Source organism: Acomys russatus, chromosome 7, assembly GCF_903995435.1.
Source record: "Acomys russatus chromosome 7, mAcoRus1.1, whole genome shotgun sequence".
Lineage (NCBI taxonomy): Eukaryota > Metazoa > Chordata > Mammalia > Rodentia > Muridae > Acomys > Acomys russatus.
Genome location: NC_067143.1, coordinates 7,003,905 through 7,029,344, shown reverse-complemented (window position 1 = coordinate 7,029,344; position 25,440 = coordinate 7,003,905). Strand labels below are relative to the sequence as shown.

Sequence of the window (25,440 nt, the reverse complement as noted above, 5' to 3'; positions counted from 1 at the left end):
CTGAACCGCTGAGCTCACTCTCTAGGCCTCTGTCGAAATTCTTGACTCTTAATAGAAGTTAATCAGATCTAAATAAACGAGGGGACTTTTTCCTTTTTCCTGACATCTTAGCCTTTCAGTCTTTTTTGTTTGTTTTTTCGAGACAGGGTCTCTCTATGTAGCTCTGGCTGTCCTGGACTCACTTTGTAGACCAGGCTACCCTTGAACTCACACCGACCCGCCTGCCTCTGTTGGGATTACAGGCGTGTGCCACCGCACTCGGCTTTTCGGTTTTATCAGCCTCCCTAGCTGGGTTATCTTTCAAGACTCCACTAGACTCCTCCCTGTCTACTCTGACATTAATTAGTGGTTTTTAGAGACAGGGAGGGTTTCTCTGTGTAGCCCTCGCTGTCCTGGAACTCTCTTTATTGACTAGGTTGGCCTCGAGCTCACAGATCCACCGGCCTCCACTTCCTGAGCGCTGGGATTAAAGGCGTGCACCACCGTCGCCCGGCGAAACTTTGGTTTTTGAACATCCAAATCTATTTGGATGAGCATCATGCTACAATTTTTGTCTTTGATGATCCCCTTCCCGCCCCTGCCCCACGCCCTTCCTGGGCTGAATTCCAGTATTTCCGGAAACTCGCTTGTTGCTTGCACCGGTTTGTTCATTGGTTCTTCCTAAAGAAACTTCTCTCTGGAAGCTGGCTGTGTTTTTCCGCCTCGCAGAGCGCTGCGGTCCAGGGAGCTCCGGAGTGCAGTTAACCTCCGGGCGAAGCGCGGGCGCAGAACCCACCGGAGTAGGCGGAGTGGAAGGAGCGGGCAGGACGGGGCGAGGCGGGGCCGGGCGCTGCAGTTGCGTGGGCTCTGGGGCCTGGGCTGGGCGTGCATCCCACCTGAAGTCCGCCAAGTGGAAGTTTGGGCCTCCGCGGCCTCCGTCCACCACGGGTTCCGGAGAAGGCGTGGTGACTGCCGGGGAGGAACAGATCCCTGTGGACCATGGAGTTCGACTGTGAGGGCGTGAGGCGGCTGCTGAGCAAGGTGCGGGCGGGCGGCGGGCGGCGGGCGGCGGGCTGGGCGGGAGCCAGCGTTCTCGTCGCCGCGCGTTGCCCCTCCGTGGCCCCCTTCCCCTCCCAAATCCTTTTTCCTAAATTGCTGTCTTGACACATCCACTCATAACTGTTGCCCCCCGCTGGTCTGGAAGTCGCGGCAATCCTCCTGCCGCTGCAGCCTCCCGGTGCTGGGGTCACAGGCTGGCGGCGCCGCTCCCCTCCCGCCCCCTTGAATGAGTTATTCCCTGCATGTGGCTCCCTCCACCTGCTTTGAGGAGTCCGGGTTGTCACACTGTGAAAGCGATTGTCCACAGTGCTTCCTCCCGGAGCGCCTGTGACTGTACCCTGTGCTGTTGTTTCTCAGTTCCTCTCATCTTAGCCGTGCGGCCACATTGTAGATGCTCTCAATGAGAAACCTCGCCGACGCCAGTGCAGGCCGGCTCAGAGGTTTACTGTAGGAAGGTGGAGGGCTCCTTTCTCCCACCTTCAAGTCTCACCTGCATCTCCCTCCCCCACCCCTACCCCCCACCCCCGCTGCATGCTCAGCGTTCCTGACTCCCGCCCACTTGCAGCGGTGGCGGGGGGGGGGGTCGGGTGGGTGGGTGGGGGCTCAGAAGTTACCTTGTTAAGTGATCTTGGTGGTTGACATTTCCCTGGAAGAGCCATCATCTGCTGATTTTCTTGGGCACTGGGGCGTCTCTTTTTTTGGGGGGGTGGGTGGGGAGGCCGGACAGTTTTTACACCCGTGAGTTTTAAGAGCTCCAAGATTGAAGTCGTGTATGTAGTTGATACAAGTGGTTTAGCTTACAGTTACTAGGTCGATAGAGTTTGGTTGTACCTACCACTCTGTGAGGTTGAGGTCTGCCTGGTCAACAAAGGGAGTCCTGGACAGGCAAGGCTACACACCTGTCTTGGGGAGGCAGAGGCAGGCGGATCTCTGTGAGTTCGAGGCCAGCCTGGTCTACAAAGCAAGTCCAGGACAGCCAAGGCTACACAGAGAAACCCTGTCTCGAAAAACTGAAAAAGGAAAAAGAAAAAGAAGCTGGATGTGGTGGTAGCGGTCTTTAATCCCGGCACTCTGGAGGCAGAAGCCGGCAGCTCTTGGTGGATTTGAGGCCTGGTCTACACGGTGAATTCCTGGACAACCAGGCCTAGTAACGAGCCTGCCAGAGCCTGCTCTGCACAGTATAGACCAGTACCTGGATACGGGGCAAGAGACTGAGAAGACAAAAAAGATATAGGAAAAGACAGAGCAAAAGAGATAAGAAAAAAGAGACAAGTATTCGGGAGGACTAACAGTAAATACCGTAGCCCCGAGTTTATTTCTCTCAGAGCTTTTATACAGCATTCATCTGTGTGAACCAGAGGATTCTGGGAACAGAAACAAAAGTTACCAATTACTTTAGTTGTGTATATGCTTAGACTTCTTTTCAAATTTTAGAGTTACATCAAGCTTTCCGTCCTGACCTGGAATTAATAATAAACCTTCTTAACCAACACAAGTATCTTGCTAAGTCCTCAAGGCAGTGTGAGAGTCTGCAAGCCAAGGTCGTAAGTCCTCTGGCCTGCTTCTGTTAAGCACTTCAAAAAATGGCTCCCGACAGGAGACCCTATCTTAAAATACAAAAAATAAAATAGAGTAAAAAGAAAAGTAGGATTACTCCTCTGCCTCTGTCTCTTTCAGGGAGTGAGTGCACCATACCCTGGTGGAGCAATGTTTCTAGAATTATTTATAAAAATGAGGTATCAGAAACAACCCAAGTGTTCTATAATGTGGATTTAAAAAACAAAAACAAACTCTGCTTCTCTGGTTACTGTATTCTAGTCCTGGATGGGTCATCTTTGTGGGGGGGGGTTCATCTTAAAACATGCATTTAAGAGGCAGGCAGATCGCTGTGAGTTTGAGGCCAGCCTGGTCTACAAAGCCAGTCCAGGACAGCCAGGGCTATACAGAGAAACCCTGTCTCAAAAAGCCGAACCAAACCAAAAAAAACATGTATTTAATGTGAATGTTAGTAATTTTTAGATGTTGCCAATGGAGCCAATGTGTGTGTGTGTGTGTGAGAGAGAGAGAGACAGAGAGAGAGAGACAGACAGACAGACAGACACTAGGGATTGACTATAAGGCCTTGAATTAGGCAGCCACTCTACCACTATTATCCTCAGCCCTCAGCCATAACATTCCTTTTTTTTGGCGGGGGGGTTTGGAGACAGGCTTTCTCTGTGTTATCTTGGCTGTTCTGGACTCGCTTTTGTAGACCAGGCTGGCCTCGAATTCACTATGATCCACCTGCCTCTGCCTCCCTGAGTGCTGGGATTAAAGGCGTGAGCCACCACGGCCAGCTAACATTCCATTTTTTTAAAGGTTTGTTTTTATATAGGCATATGTGTATGTGTGTGCATTCATATACTCTGTGCTCCTGAAAGCCAAAAGAGGATGTCAGAGCCTCTGCAAGCAAAGGTACAGGAGGTTTTGAGCTGTTTTGTGTGGGTACTGAGCCCCAGGTCCTCTGCAGGAGTATTAAGTGCTGGTAACCACCGAGCCATCTCACCAGTCTACATGCCTTTTGTTTTTATTTACTTATTCATTTATTTATTTCTTTTTGCTTTTTGACAGGGTCTCATTTTGTTCCCAGGCTGTCCTGGAACTCTTTATCTATATCAGGTTGGCCTCAAACTGGCCAAGATTCTGCTACCTCTGCCTCTCGAGTGCTTGGGATCAAAGGCTTATGGAGCAAAACCACCCCTGGCTGGTTGAGCAACTCTGAGACCATTTTCCAATGCAGCTGTGTCATACACAGCAGTGCAGACGGGTGGGGGGAGTTCTGGTTTCCCCACATCTCCCCAGCACTTACTGCTGTCTCATGTTGATTATAGTTTGTACCTTGATTATGCTGTGATTTCCCTTTTTTTTTTTTGTTGTTCATTTTCAAGATTATTTTGGCTGTTGCAAGTCTCATGAATTTCCGAATTAATTGCAGTTTGGTGGTGAAGTGTGTCTGTACCATTGCAGACAGAAACCAGGCCCCCTAGCTATCCCAAATGAATGCGTTTAACATTTAGATACACCTCCAGCCCAGTTTCAGACTTCGCTACCCCGCCTCCCCCAGACAGGGTTCTCTGTGTAGCCTTGGCTGTCCTGGAATTCACATGTAGACCAGGTTGGCCTCGAACTCACAGAGCTGTGCCTGCCTCTGCCTCCCGAGTGCTAGCATCAACGGTGTGCGCCACCACTGCCCAGTCAGACTTTTATTTTAAAACAGCTGAGAGCTGGGCGTGGTGGTGCACGCCTTTAATCCCAGCACTCGGGAGGCAGAGGCAGGCGGATCGCTGTGAGTTCGAGGCCAGCCTGGTCTACAAAGTGAGTCCAGGACAGCCAAGGCTACACAGAGTGACCCTGTCTCGAAAAATCAAAAACAAAAAACAAAAAACAATTAAAACAGCTGAAGTTTCCCTAAGGGATTATGCTGAATCTTACTATCGTGATGGTTTTAGAGCCACAAACTCAGGAACTCCCTCCATTTAAAACGGCTTTCCACTTTATTTCTTCCAGCAGTGTTAGGCTTTCAACATCACTCTTCTGCCTTTCTGAGCTTGTATCCAAGTAGTTTTATTCTGTTTTCAAGATATTGATAGACTTGCCGCCTTTCATTTCTTTTTCCTTTTTTTTTGGTTTTTCGAGACAGGGTTTCTCTGTGTAGCCTTGGCCATCCTGGACTCACTTTGTAGACCAGGCTGGCCTCGAACTCACAGCGATCTACCTCCCTCTGCCTCCCGAGTGCTGGGATTAAAGGCGTGCTGCACCACACCCGGCCATTGGGCCATTGTTTTGTTTTTCAAGACAGGGTTTCTCTGTATAGCCTTGGCTGTCCTGAACTTGCTTTGTAGACCAGCCTGGCCTCGAACTCACAGCAGTCCTCCTGCCTCTGCTTCCCGTGTGCTGGGATTACAGGCATGGGCCACCACCACCCGGCTTGCCTCTTTTCACTAACCCTCATCGGGAGTCTAGGGTGTGGGTATTATCTCTCCTTGCAGGTAAGATTGTAGTTACATGACAGTGTTGGCAAGAGCACAGAGAAAGACAGGAAGGGGTGGTTCATGCTACAAATCTTGCTTGTGATCACTTCCGCTTTGTAGTCCAGGGTACAGGCTAGAGGCAGGAGGGGAAAGTCAAGGTGTCTCTAGTGACTGCCAGGATGTTAGATACTTGCCATCAGGCAGGACAACCTTGAGTTTGATCCTGGGAACCCCAACTCCTGCAAATTGTCCTCTGTCCTCCACATGTGCACCCACAAATACATACCTACATTAAATAGATACACTAAAATTTAGTTAAGTTTTTAAAAGAGAAGTAGCTATCTTGAATAGAAATGAATGGTTTATCTTGTGCTGTCCCATAGGCTTTCGGTAGGGGGCGGTATTTGGAGTCATTTGGATTGAACTAACCGAGGCCTGGGGCTTGGGGTTAATTTAAGCTCAGGGTTCACTGCTTCACTTGGTATCTGACTTAGTAAAATGTGTGGATTCTCTGGATTTCATTTTACTAAATAAGACAGAGCTGTTAGAAACCCTACTTACGCCTTAGCACCATGGTTTTAAAAAGATTAGATCTGAAAGCCTTAGTGATGATCGCCTGTTCCTAGCATTTAGGGGGCGAAGGCAGGGAGGTGGCCAGCTTGAGGCCCGCCTGCACCGTAAGGTGAAACCCTGGCAACAGGATTTGCAGTGGTGGAGTGCTTGGTCCTGCTGCCCAGGGCCTGGCCTGCTGCAGATTTACAGTCGTGTTCATAGCTTAGCTTTCATTCTGTGCCCCGTCCTCTCGTTTCAGTACAAGTTCAGGGATCTGACTGTGGAAGAGCTGAAGAACGTGAACAAGTTTTTCCCACACTTCAGATACTCCATGGACACCTACGGTATGCGTAGCCTCCCCTCTAGTCCTTGCTGCATGGTGTGCGTTACTAATTATTTGGCCTAAAAAGCTTCCAGGTTGCACCAGGCTGTGGTGGCACACGCCTTTAACCCCAGCACCCGGGAGGCAGAGGCAGGCGGATCTCTGAGTTCGAGGTCAGCCTGGTCTACAGAGTGAGTCCAGAAAAGCCAGGGCTACACGGAGAAACCCTGCCTCAAAAAAAAAAAACCACACAAAAAAAGAGCTTCCAAAGTATTATTATTTTTGGTTGTTGTGGTGGTGGTGGTTTTTGTTTTTGTTTTCTTTGTTTGTTTGTTTGTTTTTGTTTTCGAGACAGGGGTTTCTCTGTGTTATCTTGGGTGTCCTGGACTTGCTTTGCAGACCAGGCTGGCCTTGAGCTCACAGTGATCTGCCTGCCTCTGCCTCCCAAGTGCTGGGATTAAAGGTGCGCACCACCATGCCCGGCTATTTTTCTTTTTTGAATCTCAGAACTTGTGATCCTCCTCCTCCTGAGGATTGAGATTACAGGCAGGCACTGTCATTCCCTGCTTTCTTTGGTGATGGGGGTTGGTGCCACGGCTTCCTGCACACTATCCAGATACTCTACTAACAGAGCTCCAGTCCTCCCTTCTGTGGTCTTGAGACAGGATTGATCTGTACCTCTGGCTCTCATAATATAGCATAAACTCGCCTTGAACTCAAGGCAGTCCTCCTGCCTCCACCTCTCAAGTGCTGGGGTTACAAGTGTAGGACATCATGCCTGGCAAGTTACATAGCTCTTGAGAAAGGAAGGTGGAGCCTGGCATGTTGATGCACACCTTTAATCCCAGCACTTGGGAGGCAGGCAGAAGCAGGCTTGTGAGTTTGAGGCCAGCCTGGTGTACAAAGCTAGTCTAGGACAGCCAGGGCTGTTACACAGAGAAACCGTGTCTCAAGCAATCAACCTGAAGAACACCAAAAACAAAAAAACAGAAATAGCACTTGGGAGGCAGAGGCAGGTGGATCTCTGAGTTCAAGGCCAGCCTGGTCTACAGAGTGAGTTCTAGAACAGCCAAGGCTTCACAGAGAAACTCTGTGTCAAAAACTAAAAAAAAAAAGGAGGAAGGGGGGCTTCAAATTGGATTTCAGTGCCAAAGTTTTGTATTCTTACACTTTATAAAATTTTTATCTATTTATTTTGACATTTCGGTGTCACATGCTTTGATTACTATTCTCTCTAATTCCGACTGATGTTTTGTAACTTTGTCTTCCAGTTTTCAAAGATACTTCCCAAAAAGACCTGCTAAATTTCACTGGTACTATTCCTGTGATGTACCAGGGTAAGTACAGAAGCCGAGGGAACGTGGGGCATCTCCGCTGAGGCAGCTCACTAAATTCCTGGTGCACATCGCTCTGAAAGTGTTTTCACATATACCCCGGTCTGCTCAGGCCCTTACTAGATCCGGCTGGATCCTGCATGTGTTGAGAATGGCCTACAGCCATGTTAATTCCGTTTAACAAATACTTGTCAAATAGTGTCTCCACAGCCAGTGGGTTCTGAGGGCAGAAGAGAGCATGGCACAGAGACACAGGCTTCGGGAGACACAGCCTGGCTCTCAGTAGCGAGTGCCAGAGTCCTGTGGTTTCCTAGTGACGTCATGCTTGTCCTCTTGCTCCTTCTCTGGGATGTAGCACTCTACCTGTTCTGTAGGTAAAAGTGAATCTTAGCCTGGTCATGTGACTGAGCGAACACAGCTAGTGTTACATTTTTGAGTTTAGTGACAGGTTGATACAGTAAGGATTTACTCAAAAAGAAAGGGAAAAAATCATCAACTGTCTCTTCATCATTCCCTACTTACTGTTCAACACTGAGACCTTTGGTATAGTAAAAGATTGCTTTTATAATATCATCTGAAAAACACCAGCAAAGCTCTGTTTTCAAAATATTTCTCTGAGCCGAGCATGTGGCACACGCCTTCAATCCTAGCACTCAGGAGGCAGAAGCAGATGGATCGCTTTGAGTTCGAGACCAGCCTGGTCTACAGAGCAAGTCCAGCACAGCCAAGGCTACACAGAGAAACCCTGTCTCAAAAAACAAAACAAACAATATACACACACACACACACATACACTTTTTTTTTTTAAGTAGTGCCCATAGTTCCACCATTAAACATTTGCTCTTGCTGTGTGTGAAGGGGACATTTGTAATCCTGGGTTTAGTCAAATAGCAACCGAGGTTACATACTAAGACTGTGTCTCAAACAAAACAAAATGTCCTTCGTTCACATCCAGGTCATGCCAGACAGAGGAAGCCGAGGATGACTAATGCACAATGAGTAATGCTGCCTAGCAATTATCAGCATGCGTTTCTCATGAGTTAGTTACGTCATTACTGACTGGAAGGCATAGGGGTAAATGAACTCCACAGGCATTGGAAGAGTCAGTGCACGAAGAGGGCCTCGGGCATTCAAGTCGGGTAGGGAGAAAACTCTTTGGAAAGAAAGGTTCTTTATATATCAGGCGTTTCCGTACGTTAGTCTCCAGGCCACGGCAAGCCTCCCTGACCCCCGTCTCCCCAGCATCAGTGACCTTCCATCACAAGTGTGCCGAGCCCGCGAGTGAAGGTGCGAGTCTTGGCTTTGAGGCAGAGATCACCGACTTCGCTTTCCTTACTTCTCTCCTGCCCTGGTCTCAGTCAGAGCTGAGGCTGTCCGAGCGAGCGTCACTCACACCTCTGAGTCATTGTGCTCTGCGGCTCCTGGGGTAGATGTTGTTAGGAGGGAAGGGAAAGGGAAGAGGGGCAGGGAGACTGATCCAGCTAAGTCAGTTTGAGGCAAGAGAATAATTCTGTTTTGGGGGGGGCGGTGAGGGTGTGTTTCAAGCTAGGGTTTCTCTGAGTAGCCTTGGCTGTCCTGGACTTACTCTGTCCTCGAACCCACAAGGATCCACCTGCCTCTGCTTCCCAAGTGCTGGGATTAAAGGCGTGCGCCACTATGCCTGGCAAGAATAATTCTTATTACTCCTCTGATTTCAGTTTTATCGTTTTTTTTTTAAGATTTTATTTTATGTAGATGAGTGCTCTGCCTGCTTGTACACCTGCACACCAGAAGAGGGCATCAGATGACAGTATAGATGGTTGTGTCCCCCCGCCCCCCCGAAAAAAAACCCCACAAAAAACAAAAACCGTGCTCCAGCCTTTTCACCATCGGCCAGTAACTGCCTTTTGGAGGAATGTGATGGTGTATCTTCCTGCTTATTGGTCACTTTATGCTGTGTAGTTTTGTAGTTATAGGGTCTTCTCTGGGCCAACTGACAGGGTTGTGCGCATACCCACCTTGTAAACACTTAGGCTAAAGCCACACGGGATGTTCTGAGAAAGGCCAATATAAAACTGGCACATTGCCAGGTTTTAACCTGTCACTAATGTGTTAATTCCTGTCCTGGTTGCATATTAGCATTGCAGTGGAAGCTTTGAAGAAATGTTGTCTAGACTCAGTTAGTTTGCAAGCGACTCATGAGGGATATGGCCAAGCGCTTTCCCTGCTTATAAAACGTGTAGTCACGTGCTTAGTGGGGAGGAAGCAAGATGAGAAAAGTAGCTTTTAGTAGAAAGACGGCATAATGAGGAAACAGTTACAGCGCAGAAGAGAACTGTTTACCTCTGACCTGTCGTCACAACAGTGGAAGAGCGAAGAGCGTGCAGTCAGGTGCCTTCCTTTCTTTTTTTTTTTTCTTTTTTTTTTTTTTTTTTGGTTTTTCGAGACAGGGTTTCTCTGTGTAGCCTTGGCCATCCTGGACTCACTTTGTAGACCAGGCTGGCTCTGCCTCCCGAGTGCTGGGATTAAAGGCGTGTGCAGGTGCCTTCCTTTCTGTCCCCTCCTCCCACGTGGTTTGCTGTGCTGTGCAGAGTTAATGATAAGCAAAGAGCTTCAGACAAGCTACTTGCCCGACAGGAAATCCAAGTGAGGACGAGGACGCCGGCAGGCAGCCAGGAGGGAGATACCTCTTCCTTCCTTTTATTCCGGTACTCAGAACGGAACCAGGGCCTCACGCACACTGGGCAAAGGCTCTACCGCTGAGCTATGTCTCAGCCCCTTTTATTTTAAGACTGGGTCTCAGTGTTGTCTAGACTGGCTTCAAACTTACAGTCACCCGCCCCAGCACCATTAGGCAGAACTGTAAGTTTTTGCCTCCATGCCTGGCTCTGTTTCTAAAAACGCCATCCAGCCACATCATACGTACAGTGCGGATGTGTCGTGATTGTTTATTTTGTCTCAAATAGGTAATACATACAACATCCCCATTCGCCTCTGGATTTTGGATTCCCACCCTTTTGCTCCACCCATTTGCTTCTTGAAGCCAACTGCAAACATGGAAATCTCAGTTGGGAAACATGTGGATGCCAAAGGCAGGATATACTTGCCCTATCTCCAGAACTGGAGCCATGTAAGTCAGGGCGGATTTTCTTTGCTTTATTTTTCTGAATGTTTGTCTTTCATCTTGGTAGTACAAGTGAACGTATTACATCTTCCTTTCTCCCCCTCCCCCCTCTCCCCCCCTCCTCGTCTCACTTACTTATTGATGTTTTGATGTTGACACAAGAATCTTAACTATTAGCCCTGGCTGTCCTGGAACTCACTGTGTAGACCAGATTGGCCTTGAACTCATAGAGATCTGCTGCTTCTGCCTCCTGAGTGCTGGAACTAAAATGCCCCCACACCTTTCAGAGGGTAATCTTTCCATGACATACCTCACGTGATCTTTAGAAACAGTTTGAAATTGAACTCTCCTGAGTCTTTGATGTTCCAGAACCCGGAGAGCATCAGTCTGTGCAGCCACCTTCTCTAGGCCTGTGAGCTGCTGCTGCTGCTCCTTGTCTTATTACCATTTGCCACTTAGGGGGGTACACAAAAAAGCTGTTAGCAAAACACTGGACCTGTTTCCTAGTTCCTGCCTATTAACGATTTTTATGTTACATATAGATACTTTTAAATTTTCTGTAAGTTGATCATGCTCTATTTAATCCATAGTGTGCTTTGTGTAGCTGATGAGCGTGCGTGCGTGCGTGCATGCGTGCATGTGTGCTAGGGTGGGGGAAGCTTAGGGCCTGAAGCATGGGTAGGCAGGATTCTACTGCTGAGCTTTGTCTGTGCTGGCCTTGTCCTATTCCGCAGCTCAAGCAGGCCTTACTCTGAAACAGCGAGGCTGTGGGTCTGTCCTCCAGGCCTTGATATCTTTTTCATGTTTGCAGTGCTGAGAATTGACCCTTGGGCCTTGCTCATGCCAGACAAGCACTGTACTGCTCAGCCTGGCAGTCAGTTTCTTTAACTTTCTTTCTTTCTTTCTTTTTTTTTTTTTCTTTCAAGACAGAGTTTCTTTGTGTAATAGTCCTGACTGTCCTGGAACTCTCTTTGTAGACCAGGTTGGCCTCAAGCAATCTGCCTGCCTCTGCCTCCCATGTGCTGGGATTAAAGGCGTGCACCACCACACCCAGCTTGCTCTAACATTTTTAAACTTGTATTTACTTATTTGCATGTGTTTGTGTGTGCACATATGGCATGTGTGTGGAGGTCAGAGGACAACTTGTGGAAGTTGGTTCTCCTTTCATCACATGATTCCCAGGGATGAAACGCAGGCTGTCAAGCTTGGCGGCAGCACCTGTACCTGCTGAGCCATCTCACTGACATTTGTTTGTTTGTTTGTTTGTTTGTAGACAGGGCCTCACACTGAACCCAGAGTTTTCTGATTGGCTAGTTGAGCCTGGCCATCAAGCTCTGGGGATTTCTTTCTCTAGGGGTATAGCCACACATTGTCAATGTATGTAGCATTTTGTTTTGTTTTGGTTTGGTATTTCAAGACAACAAGTTTTCTCTGTATAATAACCCTGGCTACTCTTTAACTCTCTTTGTAGACCAGGCTGGCCTAGAACTCACAGAGATCCACCTGCTTCTGCCTCCTGAGGGCTGGGATTAAAGGCGTGTGCCACCATGCCCAGCCACAGGTAGCTTTTAAATGGTGGCTGAGGATCTGAACTCAGGTCCCCATTCTTGCATTGCAGGCACTTTAATGACTGAGCCCTTCCCTCAACCCTGTTTCTTCCTTTTTTAATTATCTATATTACCATCTTTAAAAACCGTTATCTTCAAAATGCATTTGATACCTGTGCCCCATTTCAGGATCTTCTCTTAGGATTTATTTTATGAGTGGTGTGGGAGCTGGAGAGATGGCTCATTGGTTAAGAGCACTGGCTACCCTTCCAAAGGACCCAGGTTCAATTCCCATCACAGCTAATAACTGTCTGTAACTCCAGTTCCAGGGATCCTCATACACACATACATGCAAGCAAAACACCAGTGCCCGCAGCATAAAAATAAATCATTAAAAAAATATTTATTCAGCTCTCCGGAGGCAAAGGCAGAAGGGATGTTGTGGGTTCAAGGCCAGCCTGGTCTACAAAGTCAGTCCAGGACAACCAAGGCTACACAGAGAAACCCCGTCTCAAAAAAAATTTTATCTTGTTTTATGTATATGGACTTTTGCCTGCGTATATGTATGTGTGTCATGTGTGCTTGATGCCCATTGGAGGCGAGAACTTGGCATCAGATCTTCCAGAACTGGAGTTACAGGCAGCTGGGAGCCGTCACGTGGGCGCTGGAGCTCTCTCTGCTGAGCCGTCTCTCCAGCCCTTCTAGTCTTCTTTTGTTAAGGACATTACACAAAAGTTTTAGGGATAAAGGACTCCTGTCTGCAGTTTATTTTTACATGTTTTAGAAAATAAGGGATAGATGGCAGGTATATTGCTATTTTTGTTGCTTCTCTATTAGTCTGAAATGACTTCAAAATAGAAAGTTTCAACCACGTGTATTTTTTTTTTCCCCCAGACAGGGTTTCTCTGTGTAGCCTTGGATGTCCTGTACTCGATTTTAGATCAAGTTGGCCTTGAACTCACAGTAATCCACCAGCCTCTGCCTCCTAAATGCTGGGATTAAAGGCATGTGCCACCACACATGACTGAGCTGTGTATTCTGTTACAAAGTGTGTTTATCCTATTTTTCTACATTTGGAAGATGTTGGTTTAGCATTTTCTGCCTTGTATTGAATAGGTATGTGGAATGTATTCCATGAGATCTCTAGAGAAGCTACTTACTGTCTGATGCAGTTTGTTTGTTCCTTCCTTCCTTCCTTCTTTCCTTCCTTCCTTCCTTCCTTCCTTTTTTCAAGAGTTTCTCTGGGTTACCCTGGCTGTCCTGGAACTCACTCTGTAGACTAAACTGACCTTGAACTCACAGAAATCCACCTGTCCTTGCCTCCTAACTGCTGGGATTAAAGGTGTATGCCACTACCGCCTGGCTTGTTTATACCTTTCAGGTAAGACTATTAAAAGAGTTAAAGGCATTTGTATAGTGATCTAGAAAAATGAGAAAATAAGTAAATTTAGGTGACCTTTGACAACCTGGGTTTGAAGAAAAGGTTGTCATTAATGTGTAAAGTAAAAAAGACAGAGTATTTAACTATTGCTACCATAAAGTCTACATAAGCCTGTTTCAAAAAGTTAAAATCCATCAAACTTGGAGAGTCAAGTGAGTTTAACACCAAGCGGGCTGAGACACCACATTTAACAGGGTTGAGCCAGCCTGAGCTACACACAGCAAACACTCAGCCTTCCTGGGCCACAAAACGTAGACCTTAGAAACAAACAGTAGACCCAGAAATAAAACAAAACAAATCCCTAAAAAATAAAAAGCTTAGCTGTGAGTTGGTGGCGCACGCCTTTAGTCCCAGCACTTGGGAGGCAGAGGCAGGCAGATCGCTGGGAGTTCAAGGCCAGCCTGTCTACAAAGCAAGTCCAGGACAGTCAGGGCTACACAGAGAAACTGTCTTGAAAAACAAAAACTAGCCAATGGTCAGAACATTCTCCACAGTTGAGTGGAGAGTGGGATATGACTTTCTCACATACTCTGGTGCCTCACATTTTACCATGTCCCCTGGAGGGGGAGACCTGGTGGCACTCAGAGGAAGGACAGCAGGTTACCAAGAAGAGACTTGATACCCTATGAGCATATACAGGGGGAGGTAATCCCCCTCAGGAACGGTCATAGGGGAGGGGAATAATGGGAAAATGGGAGGGAGGGAAGAATGGGGGGATACAAGGGATGGGATAACCATTGAGATGTAACAAGAATAAATTAATAAAAAAATTTAAAAAAAAGAAAAAGAAAAACAAACAAACAAAATAATAAAAAGCTTGCACATGTGCTTATACACACAAGCATGCTCTGAGACTTCAAACTCACACATGGTGCCCTGTACATGTAGCAATAGTGTAAGCAGACACACAGTATTAGAACTATATAGTAAGCTGTACTGAGGAGAGTGTTATTTTACTATTGGGGCTTCCTTCTGTTCCCACAGAGTGAAGTGCCTCATGATCGGTTATTCCTTTAAAATTTTGTATTAAAAAAGTGACATCAAATGGCTGCCATGCATTTTTTCACTGTATAGTGATAAAGCATATATAAAATGTATGCTGCTTTTGGTATTAGTGAGGGCTGGAGGTGTAGCTCAGTGTGAAGTACTTGCTTAGCATGCACGAGGCTGTGGCTTCAGTTCCCAGCACACATGAAGAAAGAAATCATGCAGGGGTTATAGTGAAGACAAAAAATAGGGCCTAAGTAGGGAGTTTGGGGGAGTCAGCGTATGTAGGTTTTTAACTGCATTGTGCAAGGTAATGCTTGACTGACTGACAATATAAAACTAGTGTCCTTTAAAAATTACACTGTGTAATTTTTCCCTTTGCATGTATTCTTCAGCCGAAATCTGTCATTGTTGGATTAGTTAAAGAAATGATCGCCAAGTTTCAAGAGGAACTTCCTCTCTATTCTGTGTCATCGTCCAGCGAAGCGCAGCAGGTGGACTTGCTGGCCTATATTGCAAAAATCACTGAAGGTTTGTATTGTCAGTCAGATCACCTTCAGAGTTAAGAGGCAAGAACTCACTAATGCCCTGCACTCTCTGCTGCTTGAGTTTAGGAAATGAGTATGAATTATGCACACATGTATTCCTGTCTATCCCTCTATATCATAAAGTATTTCTATACAGTTCCAAGTAAAGTTTGGTCAAATGTAAAAATGTTACTCTTATATAGACAGATAAAATAGTTCTTGCTTTGTCCAGAGCCCTTTATAAATTAATAATCCCAAACCTTTTCATTATATGTTTCTGCAGCTTTTCAGCTTATTCAGTGTATGGGACCAGAAGTGTATAAGTCTGAGTTTCTTATTGGAGATAAAGCCAAATATTCATGCCTAAAAAATTTTTAGTAAGATTTTTGTGAATGTTGAGGTCAGAGGTCAGTGTTGAGTGTCTTCTTAGTCTTTTACTATTATATAACAATTGTGTATAATAAGGGGTGTCAGTATGGCATTTTTATACATATGTACAGTGTGTTTCTCTCATGTTCACACTGTACCCTTCCCTATGCCCCTCGCACTCCTGCCCTCTCTCCCCAGACAGGGTTTCTCTGTGTAGCGTTGGCTGTCCTGAACTCGCTTTGTAGAACCAGGCTGGCCTCGAACTCACAGAGATTGGCCTGTATCTGCCTCTGCCTCTGCCTCCTGAGTGCTGGGATTACAGGTGTGAGCCAATGGGTTCAGCTTCTTTTTATTTTTGGGGGAGGCAGGGGAACCAGCTTATGTACTTTTTAAAAAATTATTTTATTCTGTTTGTGGGGATGTTTTGCCTGCACGTATGTCAGTGTCTGGTATCTGCGATGGCCAGAAGAGGGTGTTGGAACGCAAGTAATAGGCATTGTGAACTACCATGTGGGTGCTTGGACTTGAACCCAGCTTCTCTGGAGAATCAGCCAGTACTCTTCTTAACTGAACCATGTCTTCAGCTCCTTAAATAAAAGATGGTTTTTCTATGGTTTATTTATTTTTATTTTATGTACATTGGTGTTTTGCCTACATGTATGTCTGTGTGAGAAACTGGAGTTACAGACAAGCATGAGCTGCTGTGTGAGTTCTGGGAACGGAACCTGGTCTTCTGGAAGAGTGGCAGTGCTTTCAAACACTGAGCCATCTCTTCAGCCCCAAATCAAAAGTTTTAGATGTTTTTTATACTGTCCTTTCAAAGGAGAATCTCAAGCCAATCACCTATAATCCCAGTACTCAGGGAGGCAGAGGTATGCAGATCTCTGAGTTCCAGGGCAGTCTGGACTACAAGGTAAGCCTAGGACAGCCAAGGCTACACGCAAAAAAAAAAAAAAAAAAAAAAAAGGAGAATTTCTAAATGTAAAACATTCAATTATACGACTCTTGTTTTTCTTTTTCTTTCTTTTTTTTTTTTTAAGATTTATTTATTTATTATTACATATACAAAGGTCTGCCTGCATGTACACCTGCAGGCCAGAGGAGGGTATCAGATCACATTATAGATGGTTGTGAGCCACCATGTGGTTCCTGGGAATTGAACTCATGACCTCTGGAAGAGCAGTCAGTGCTCTTAATTGCTGAGCCATCTCTCCAGCCCAGCTCCTGTTTTTCTTGGGGGAAGGTGCATCGTGTTAGTTTGAGAAAGAATCTCAGGTAAGGCTGGCTGAAGAGCACCCTGAACTCCTGACCTATCTGCCTTCACTCCCAGGTTTTGTTTTGTTTTTTGTTTTTTCAAGACAGGGTTTCTCTGTGTAGCCTTGGCTGTCCTGGACTCACTTTGTAGACTAGGCTGGCCTTGAACTCACAGCAGCAATCCACCTGCCTCTGCCTCCCTGAGTGCCTCTCCTGAGTGCTGAGAGTAAAGGCGTGCACCACCACGCCCAGCTTCAGCTTCCTCCTCTTACACCCTCCCCCCGCAAGATTAAGTGTCTCTGTGTAAGCCAGGTGCTACCTCAGTCTCCTAATGTCTTGGTTTCAGGCTCATCATGTCCTTGCCTTTATTAGTTCAGCAAGTTGGTTTTGATCCCAGCACTCAGGAGACAGGGGCAGGCAGATCTATACCCTGGTCTACAGAGCAGGTTCTAATACAGTCAAAGCTATACAGAGGTACCCAGTCTCAAAAACAAAACAAAATAAAACAAACAAAAATCTAAAGAATCTCTATCAAAGTTTTTGAAGTTTGTTTCATTTTTAAGAAGATGCTAGAAAGAGTTTCTATGGGGAAGGGACAGGAACAAAGTCACTCTATATGTGGTTCGGCTAGTCTTGAACTTGCAATCCTTCTACCTCAACTTCTTGAGTGCTGGGATTTTAGATGTAAATGTTAGAGAAGATTTTTTAATAGTATGTTTTAATTCCCAGGATAATATTTTTATTACAGGTGTCTCAGATATAAATTCAAGGGGCTGGACAAACCATGACAATAAAATGCCCAATAAAATTACTGTGGTTGGAAGTGGAGATTTGGGTATTGCCTGCACACTGGCAATTTCAGCAAAGGTATGTAGACATAGTGGCTGTAAGTGATCTATACTTTCATTTTTTTTTCCATTTTTCATGTATGTGCATATGCATTTTTTGGCATGTGTGAGCACACATTGTGTGTGCTTGTGTGTGTAGAAACCTGAGGTTGAAGTCAGGGATCATCGTCCATTGCTCTTCCACTTCCTTCGTTGAGGTAGGATCTTTCAGTCAAACACAGAGCTGCACAAGATGGCTAGTGTCACCATCCAGTTTACCCTGGGATCCCCCGTTTCTGCCTTCTGAGGCTGCAGTTAACAGGGAATGCGCATCCCATCTGGCATTTATGTGGGTTTCAGGGCATGGGAACCTAGAGTCTAGATCCTGAGCACTCACTGAAAGAGATGGGGTTTGCTGTGCAGCCAGCCTGCCCTCAAATCCTCTTCCTTTCTTGGCCTCTGGAGTGCTGGGACTGCAGGCATTTTCAGCCACACCTGGCTTTCAGAGCCACGACACTGGCCTCTCCTAAGACCTGGAAATGCATAGCCTAGGCTAAGTCTTCGCTTCACTGCAGCCTGGCAGTCAGTGCCTCGCGGGTGACTTGGTGGCCGTCCAGAAGAGCTTGAACCCCTCTTCTGTATTGCTCCTTGACTTGTTCACAGTGAGTACTTGGGCTGAGGCTCAGCTTGAGTATCTGTCCGTTCCTCACATGTGCTAGTGCAGCTGTAGGGTAACTTCCATAAATGAGATTAGTAAATGAATCATTCATTAGTTTTGAATTTCTAAAATGTTTTGAACTTTTGCTAGAAGTTGTCAAACTGAGCTGGGCATAAGTGGCACCCTCCTTTAATCCCAGCTCTCAGGAGGCAGAGGCAGGAGGATGTCTTAGCTCAAGGCCAGCCTGGTCTACATAGAGAGTTCCCAGCCAACTAGGGTTACACAGAGACCCTCTCGACTAAAGGAGAAAAAGAAGAAGAAAGAATCAAATTGTCTGCTGTGTCAGTTGCACTACTTTGTTCTCACGCTTTTGGATATTTGTATGCTAAATGAAGATGGAAATAGATACTTTGCATTATCCTAGTGTGGTTCACAATAATAAGGTTAATAGCTATTTAGAAAGGACTGCTATGACTGGCCCTGTGATTCACACACACACACACACACACACACACACACACACACACACACACACACACACTCCCACAAATACTTAAAGTAAGGCTGGGCCCAGTGTGTAGGTAACATAATAAATGGAGTTATTTATTTCTGGTGAGAGTAGGTCCCTGGGTGTCTGGGCTTAAGGGCTCCTAGTGCTTCTAACAAATTCTTAGGAGTTTATGCGCTGTCACTTGCAGTCTGCTCACCGTGCTGCCCAGGAAGCCATTCCCAGGCATCAGATGAAACATTCCACGGCGGCAGGATTCGGCCTAAGATTTGTGGCACACTCACATGCATGCGTTCTTTCTTTCTCTCATATTTATTTATCGCTATATAAAAAGTGTTTGTTTGTTTATTTGTTTGAAGAAACCTGGCATGAATTTTGACTTTTAAGCAAGGAATGATGTGCTAAACTAGACCCCAAATCATTCTAGACTGTTTAAGAATGGGCAAACACCTGTAATCCCAGCACCTGGGAGGCAGAGCTCTTGAGTTGAAGGCCAGCCAGATCTACAACTGTGTTCCAGGACAGCCACGGCTGTTACACAGAGAAACCATGTTTCCAAAAGCCTTAAATTAAAAAGAAAAAAAAAAAAGAAGGAAAGAGAAGAACAACTGACACTGTGGCATTAAAATTAAAACTTAACCTCAAGAGGAACAGTAGCATGCTTCCCTAGTGCTCCTGTCCCCTTTGTTATTTATTCCATCAAGAGACACTGTAGCTGCCTCCTCAGTAAGCCTGGTTAGGTGCTGATGGTCAGTGGTCAAGCCGAAAGGAAGCATCACTCACACAGTACTGTCTCCTTTATTGCTATTGGCTGCTTTTCATTCGCCTTTCTCACTGAGCTTGTATTGAGTAGCCAGTTATGTCGGTAGACTGCTGTTCTTGTCCTACTTTTTCCACACAGGGCATTGCAGACAAGCTGCTCCTTTTAGACCTCTCGGATGGGACTAACCAGGGCACGATGGACCTTGATATCTTCAGGCTGCCTAACGTAGAGATCAGCAAAGGTTTGATTATTCTATTTAAGATGGCTGTGTTACTTGCTCTAATAGCTGATTCTTGGATTGATTGTTTATTTGTGGAACTTGGAATCAAGCCCTAGAAGTTTTAAGTTATATTTTTACATTAGTCCTGGGGTTTAAACTCAGGTCATCAGGGTTAGTGGCAGGAGCCTTTATCCACTGCACAGTCTCTCCAGCCCAGTCCTAGAATTTTAAGGCTGAAAAGGATCATGAAGCTCACCTGCTCCAAGTCCCTTGTTTTACATACTGTGAAGCAAAGACTTTGAAATGACTCAGTTGATTTATCCAAAGTTTTACACCAATTATAAGCAACTGTGTTAGCCAGCCCCAGCTGAGCAGAGAGCATTCCTACTCTCCCCAGCTGGTCAACAGGCTCCTTCTTTTCCTCTGATTCACAGCCCCGAGGAAGCATTCCTCCCCTTGTTCCTTTCTCAGGAGCTGGCGGTTGAGAGCACTGGCCTGAGAGTCAGGCAGCCGCACTTTTCATCTTAACTCGGCCACATTACAGCACAGCATCTGCAGGTTAAAGAGGCCCTCAACACACCAGAGTGTCCGCTTCCTGCCATAACTGGGGAAGCACCGTCTGCTGTGTGCTGCCCAAGAGCGCTAAGCCAAGACTGACAAAAGACACCCGGCTCACTTTGTATGCAAACCCTGCTTAACATGGGTTTTAACGAGATCAAAAAGGGGCGTTGTGCCATAAGTAAGGAATGAACTGTTAATTTTGGGTGGTTGGGGATATAACACAGTGGTAGAGCACTAACCTATCATGTATGAAGCCCTGAAGTCAATTGTAACACCCACAAAGGGGGGGGGTTCTTATTGCTGCCCAATCCTTTTTCTGTGTGTGAGCCTTATCTGTTGTTTCCTGCCTATCCCTGAGCCCTCCTGCTTGCCCACTGCTCTCCCGTGGAGTGGGGGCGGTAGGCACCTCCCCTGAAGCCAGGCTTCTGCCTTTAAAAAAAAAAAAAAACATCATTTCATAGTACGCCTATCACATTAGTACAGATATATTCATCTAGATAAAGACTGTATTTGGAGATGCAGGTTTAAAACTATTGTACTAGGAATGTATGATTTTAAAAAAACAAACCAACCAAGCCTGGAGAGATCCTCAGTGGATAATAGCATGCTCTTGCAGAGGACCCAAGTTTGGGTCCCAGCACCGACACTATGCAACTCACAACTCCCTGTAACTCCAGCTCCTCAGCATCCGACAACCTTGTCTGGCCTCCACAGGCACCCACACACGGCATACATATACAGATACATAAAATAATATGTAAATATACACCTATATACACGTGTGTGTGTTCGACTGTTTTGTTTGTTTTTCTTTTTTTTTAAGATTTTTATGTGTTTATTATGCATACAGTGCTCTGCCTGAATGTACACATGAGGCCAGAAGAGGGCGCCAGATCTCATTATAGATGGTTGTGAGCCACCATGTGGTTGCTGGGAGTTGAACTCAGGACCTTTGGAAGAGCAGCCAGTGCTCTTAACCTCTGAGCCATCTCTCCAGCCCCTGTTTGTTTTTCAAAACAGGTTTCTCTGTGTAGTCCCAGTTGTCATGGAACTAGATCTAAGACCAGGCTGGCCTCGAACTCACAGCGATCCACCTGCCTCTGCCTCCTGAGTGCTGGGATTAAAGGTGTGTGCCGCCACACCCAGTTTAAAAATACATTTTTTTACATTTATCTATTTGTGTGTTTGTGCATATATGCACTCTATTTACATGTATGATTGCATGACAAAAGAGAGCATCAGATTTCATAATAGATGGTTGTGGCCCACTATGGGGTTGCTGGGAATTGAACTCAGGACCTCTAGACAAGCAGCCAGTGCTCTTAACCACTGAGCCATCTCTCCAGCCCCCCAAAAATAAATTTTAAAAATAAAAATGATAAAAACAGATAATTGAACAAGATGCATTTCCTAAAACATTTCTGTCGGTCTATAGATTAAACCAGCTTATACATGCCTCAGTGGTTGGGGCATCTTGGGCCTTTCCTTGGGTCTCCTATATTCCTTGACTGTTTTCCAGATGTTTAAAGCAGCCTCGTAAGGTGGCATGTACGATGGTGGTCCAAAGAGTTCGCTTTCCTGTCTGTTCTAAAAACAGTGCAGCACAGCTCAGTGAGCAGATCCCTGTGGGAGACGGTTAGCTCACTTTCCTCATCTAAGGTCATTCTATAGTTGCTTTAATGGTCCTTTCATGGCTGGGGAGAGGTTCCTGTGGGAGCTGCATATTCCCTGTCAGTTCCCAGTCCTGGAGTTCTTAAGGGGCCTCTCAACTCCTTAAATCCCTGTAGGAGAAACTGTTTGGTACCCAACCCTAGAAGAAGTGCATCCACATAGGACCTAAGGAAACTGGGTTTTGGTTTTTTGTTTCCCTGTGTGTCTCATTAGCCATTGATAACTGGTGAAATAATTGAAAGAACAGAATCTGTGGAAGAAATGTGCAGTACATGGTACTTACCACCTATCAGGGACTCAGAATTACCCGTGAGGATGAGGACATTTTTATCATTCAAGTCAGAGGAAGCCAGAGGAGGAAATGGAGGGGGAAATTCAGGCAAAGCGGGTTGAAGCCAATTTACTGTTGTAAATTAAACTGGTCACTGATTTTTGATGATCTGTACATGTGTCTCAACCTCTCAAGGTACCAGTTTTCATTTTTCCAAGAGGGGTCAATAGTATAGAATCTGAAGCTAGACTGCCCAGGCCTGAGTTCCAGCCTCTCTGCTGACTTGCCCAAGTCACTTGGCCTCTGTGCTCCGTCCTCCTCCCATTCTCCCACGGGGTCTCTCAGTCACTTTCAAGGCATCCTGTGGCTCCCAGCTCACAGTACAGAAGCCGGTGGCTGTCAGCTCATTTTGCCTATCTTGCATTACTCACTTCCGCTTTAAGAATTGTGAACTACATAGAAAACTCAGTCTTTGGGTCCTGGTGCTGGCTCTGTCTAGATTCCTGCCTAGCTTGCTGCATATCCAGGCTGGCCTCCAGCTGGGAGCCATTCTGCCTCTACCTCTCAAGTGCTGGATCACAGCTGTGTATCACCATGCTTGGCCCTGGGGTACAAGCTGTTACCCCTCAGTGTTCTGAGTGATAGCTATAGGGGCATGCATGCCTATATTCTGGGGTCACTGAATAGAGAAACATTTTTATCATGTGCTAACACTAGTTTAGAGTGTCTTAGAGTGTCTTGAACTCAGACTGTTTCTTTCTGTTCATCAGATTTGTCTGCCTCTGCTCATTCTAAGGTGGTGATCTTCACAGCCAACTCCCTGGGTGGTTCTGAATCCTACCTGCACGCAGTACAGAGCAACGTGGACATGTTCAGAGCTCTTGTTCCAGCTCTGGGGCATTACAGTCAGCATGCTGTCTTGCTTGTTGCCTCTCAACCAGGTAAAAAGCTTGATTTTAAATTCAAATGATGGTCCAGATTATCACTATCATTGCCATTGCTGGCGTAAAAAACAAAAACAGCCAAAGCAGTGTGGTATATAAAGGGACGTTCGGTAAGATCAGTCTTACAATGAACAGTACATCCATCCATGGGCTACCAACAGTCACTCCTCATGCCGTCATTACGTAGGTTACAAGTCACGGCTTTGCATGAAATGTGGTAGTATTTCCCACATTGTGTGTGAACACATGCCCACTGTGTGTGAACGTCAGCGGACAGTTCTCCTTCACCATGTGGGTGTGGGTTAACCTCAGATTTTCGGGCTTAATGGCAACTACCTTTACCTGCTGTGCCGTCTCACCTCCCCCCGGCCCTCCCCCCGGTGCCCTCTCACCCGCCCTCACTGTCCATCTTTAACGGCTTACATTTCATAGATTGTTTAACTTAAACAAATGTTTCCCAAGAGTTGAGTGGTTTGGGCTCAATCAGTGAGCATGTGTTTGAAAGTGTTGCCGAGTTATGTGTGTGGTTTATAACTGTTTTTAAGTCCTCTTGGCATGTAAGAGGAAAGGAAGTTGTGGGTTCTTTTCAAGGTGCTAGACTGTATAATAATATATGAATCAGTATTTTTAACTTAAGCCTAAAACAAAAGTGGAAATTTATCAATGAAATAAAATTATTGGGCTGGGGATATGGTTTGATGGTAGAGTGTTTGCCTAGCATACATGAGACCCTGGGTTCAAAACCATGCACATGTACACGCGCTCAAATAATTATGCTTCATTGCAATGAAATTGATATTTCCCTTTTTTTTTTTTTAAAGATTTGTTTATTTATTACATATACAGTGTTCTGCTTACATGTATACCTGCACACCAGAAGAAGGCACCAGATCTCATTATAGATGGTTGTGAGCCACCATGTGGTTGCTAGGAATTGAACTTAGGACGTTTGGAAGAGCAGACTGTGCTCTTAACCGCTGAGCCAACTCGCCAGCCCCCTGCTTTTTTTTTTTTTTAAGATTTATTTATTATGTATACAGTATTCTGCCTGTGAGTATGCCTGCAGGCTAGAAGAGGACACCAGATCTCATTATAGATGGCTGTAATTTTGTGGTTGCTAGGAACTGAACTCAGGACCTTTGGAAGAGCAGCCAGTGCTCTTAACCTCTGCGCCATCTCTCCAGCCCTTCCCTGCTTTATTTTAATTTTATGTACTTTGGTGTTCTGCCTGCTTATATGTGTGAGGGTGTCAGATCCCCTAGACCTAGAGCTACAGACAGTTGTGAGCTGCCATGTGGGTGCTGGGAATTGAACTCGGCTCCTTTGGAAGAACAGCCAGTGTTCCTAACCACTGAGCCATCTCTTCAGCTCCCTATTTTCCCGCTTTCTATACTCAGTTTTTACTTTTCTTGATTAACTGTTCTGGGAGTTTATTTTCTACCCTAACTATTTATGCATAAGAAGAAAGTTAATAAAAGGGCTTTAACCTAGTTTGTGTTTTCAATATACTTTATAATAAACATACTACCAGACATGTTGGTGCACTTTTGTAATCCCAGTACTCAGGAGCAGAGGGAGGAAGAGTGGGAGTTCAAGGCCAGCTAGACTGTATAGCAAGACCCTGCCTTGAATGCGTTTCAGTGCTTTTAAGACTTGCAAAGCGTCTGTAGAAGCGCTGACATACTTCACTTCGTGTGAGCTAAGCTGGAAGTGGTTTGTTGTTGTTGGAGGTTGATTGGTTGTTTTTGGGTTTTTTGAGACAGGGTTTCTCTGTGTAGCTGTCCTGGAACTCACTCTGTAGACCAGCTGGCCTTGAACTCACAGAGATATGCCCGAGTGCTGGGACTAAAGGCATGTGCCACCGCCACCTGGCTACTTCTTCTGCTGCTGCTGCTTTTTTTTTTTTTTTTTTTTTTAATCCTTAACATTTTCACTTTGTGTGTAACAGTGGAAATCATGAGCTATGTGACATGGAAACTGAGCACATTTCCTGCAAATCGCGTGATTGGGACTGGATGCAATCTGGATTCACAGAGGTTACAATACATTATTACGAGTGTTTTGAAGGCACAGAATTCAGGCAAAGACGTGTGGGTTGTTGGCGAGCAGGGAGAAAACAGAGGTAAGTACGCTATTACTAATTATGCTGCTAACTCTGAAGTCACGACATTCAGATCCGTGCAGGGCCCTTAGAATTGTGGACCTTAGTCAGTGCCCTCTGTTAGAGCCCTCCAGAGAGCCTTCATGAGAGTCACTTGCTGTGTGTGTGTGTGTGTGTGTGTGTGTGTGTGTGTGTGTGTGTGTGTTGCTAGGGATTAAACTCAGGGCCTCAAGTGTATTTGGTTCACTACCACTCTACAACCCCAGCTCCTGTCATGCTCATATTTGTTTATTCTTGAGCTTAAAGCAAGATGCCTTACTCAGGTTTAAATTTTTGGTTTCTCAAGACAGGGTTTCTCTGTGTAGCCTTGGCTGTCCTGGACTCCCTTTGTAGACAAGGCTGGCCTCAAATTCACAGTGATCCACCTGCCTC

General features: G+C 45.8%; 1 protein-coding gene across 2 annotated transcripts in view; it reads left to right on the top strand.

Moving 5' to 3' along the window:
* Positions 1 to 844: 844 nt before the first annotated feature.
* Positions 845 to 25,440, top strand: part of Uevld (UEV and lactate/malate dehyrogenase domains) — a 35,476-nt gene continuing 10,880 nt past the window's right edge. Inside the window, exons 1-9 of one of the 2 annotated variants that reach the window (XR_007830898.1) lie at positions 845 to 1,020; positions 5,860 to 5,944; positions 7,194 to 7,259; positions 10,202 to 10,365; positions 14,730 to 14,865; positions 17,233 to 17,351; positions 19,379 to 19,481; positions 22,760 to 22,904; positions 24,856 to 25,003. Coding sequence is in view for 1 of the 2 variants with exons in the window: in XM_051148567.1 (XP_051004524.1) it covers positions 979 to 1,020; positions 5,860 to 5,944; positions 7,194 to 7,259; positions 10,202 to 10,365; positions 14,730 to 14,865; positions 17,233 to 17,351; positions 19,379 to 19,481; positions 22,734 to 22,904; positions 24,856 to 25,029 (1,060 nt within the window). In the remaining variant the exon portion in view is untranslated. Of the gene's footprint in view, positions 1,021 to 5,859; positions 5,945 to 7,193; positions 7,260 to 10,201; positions 10,366 to 14,729; positions 14,866 to 17,232; positions 17,352 to 19,378; positions 19,482 to 22,733; positions 22,905 to 24,855; positions 25,030 to 25,440 lie in introns of those variants that run through there. The other variant, XM_051148567.1, reaches the window with a different exon arrangement.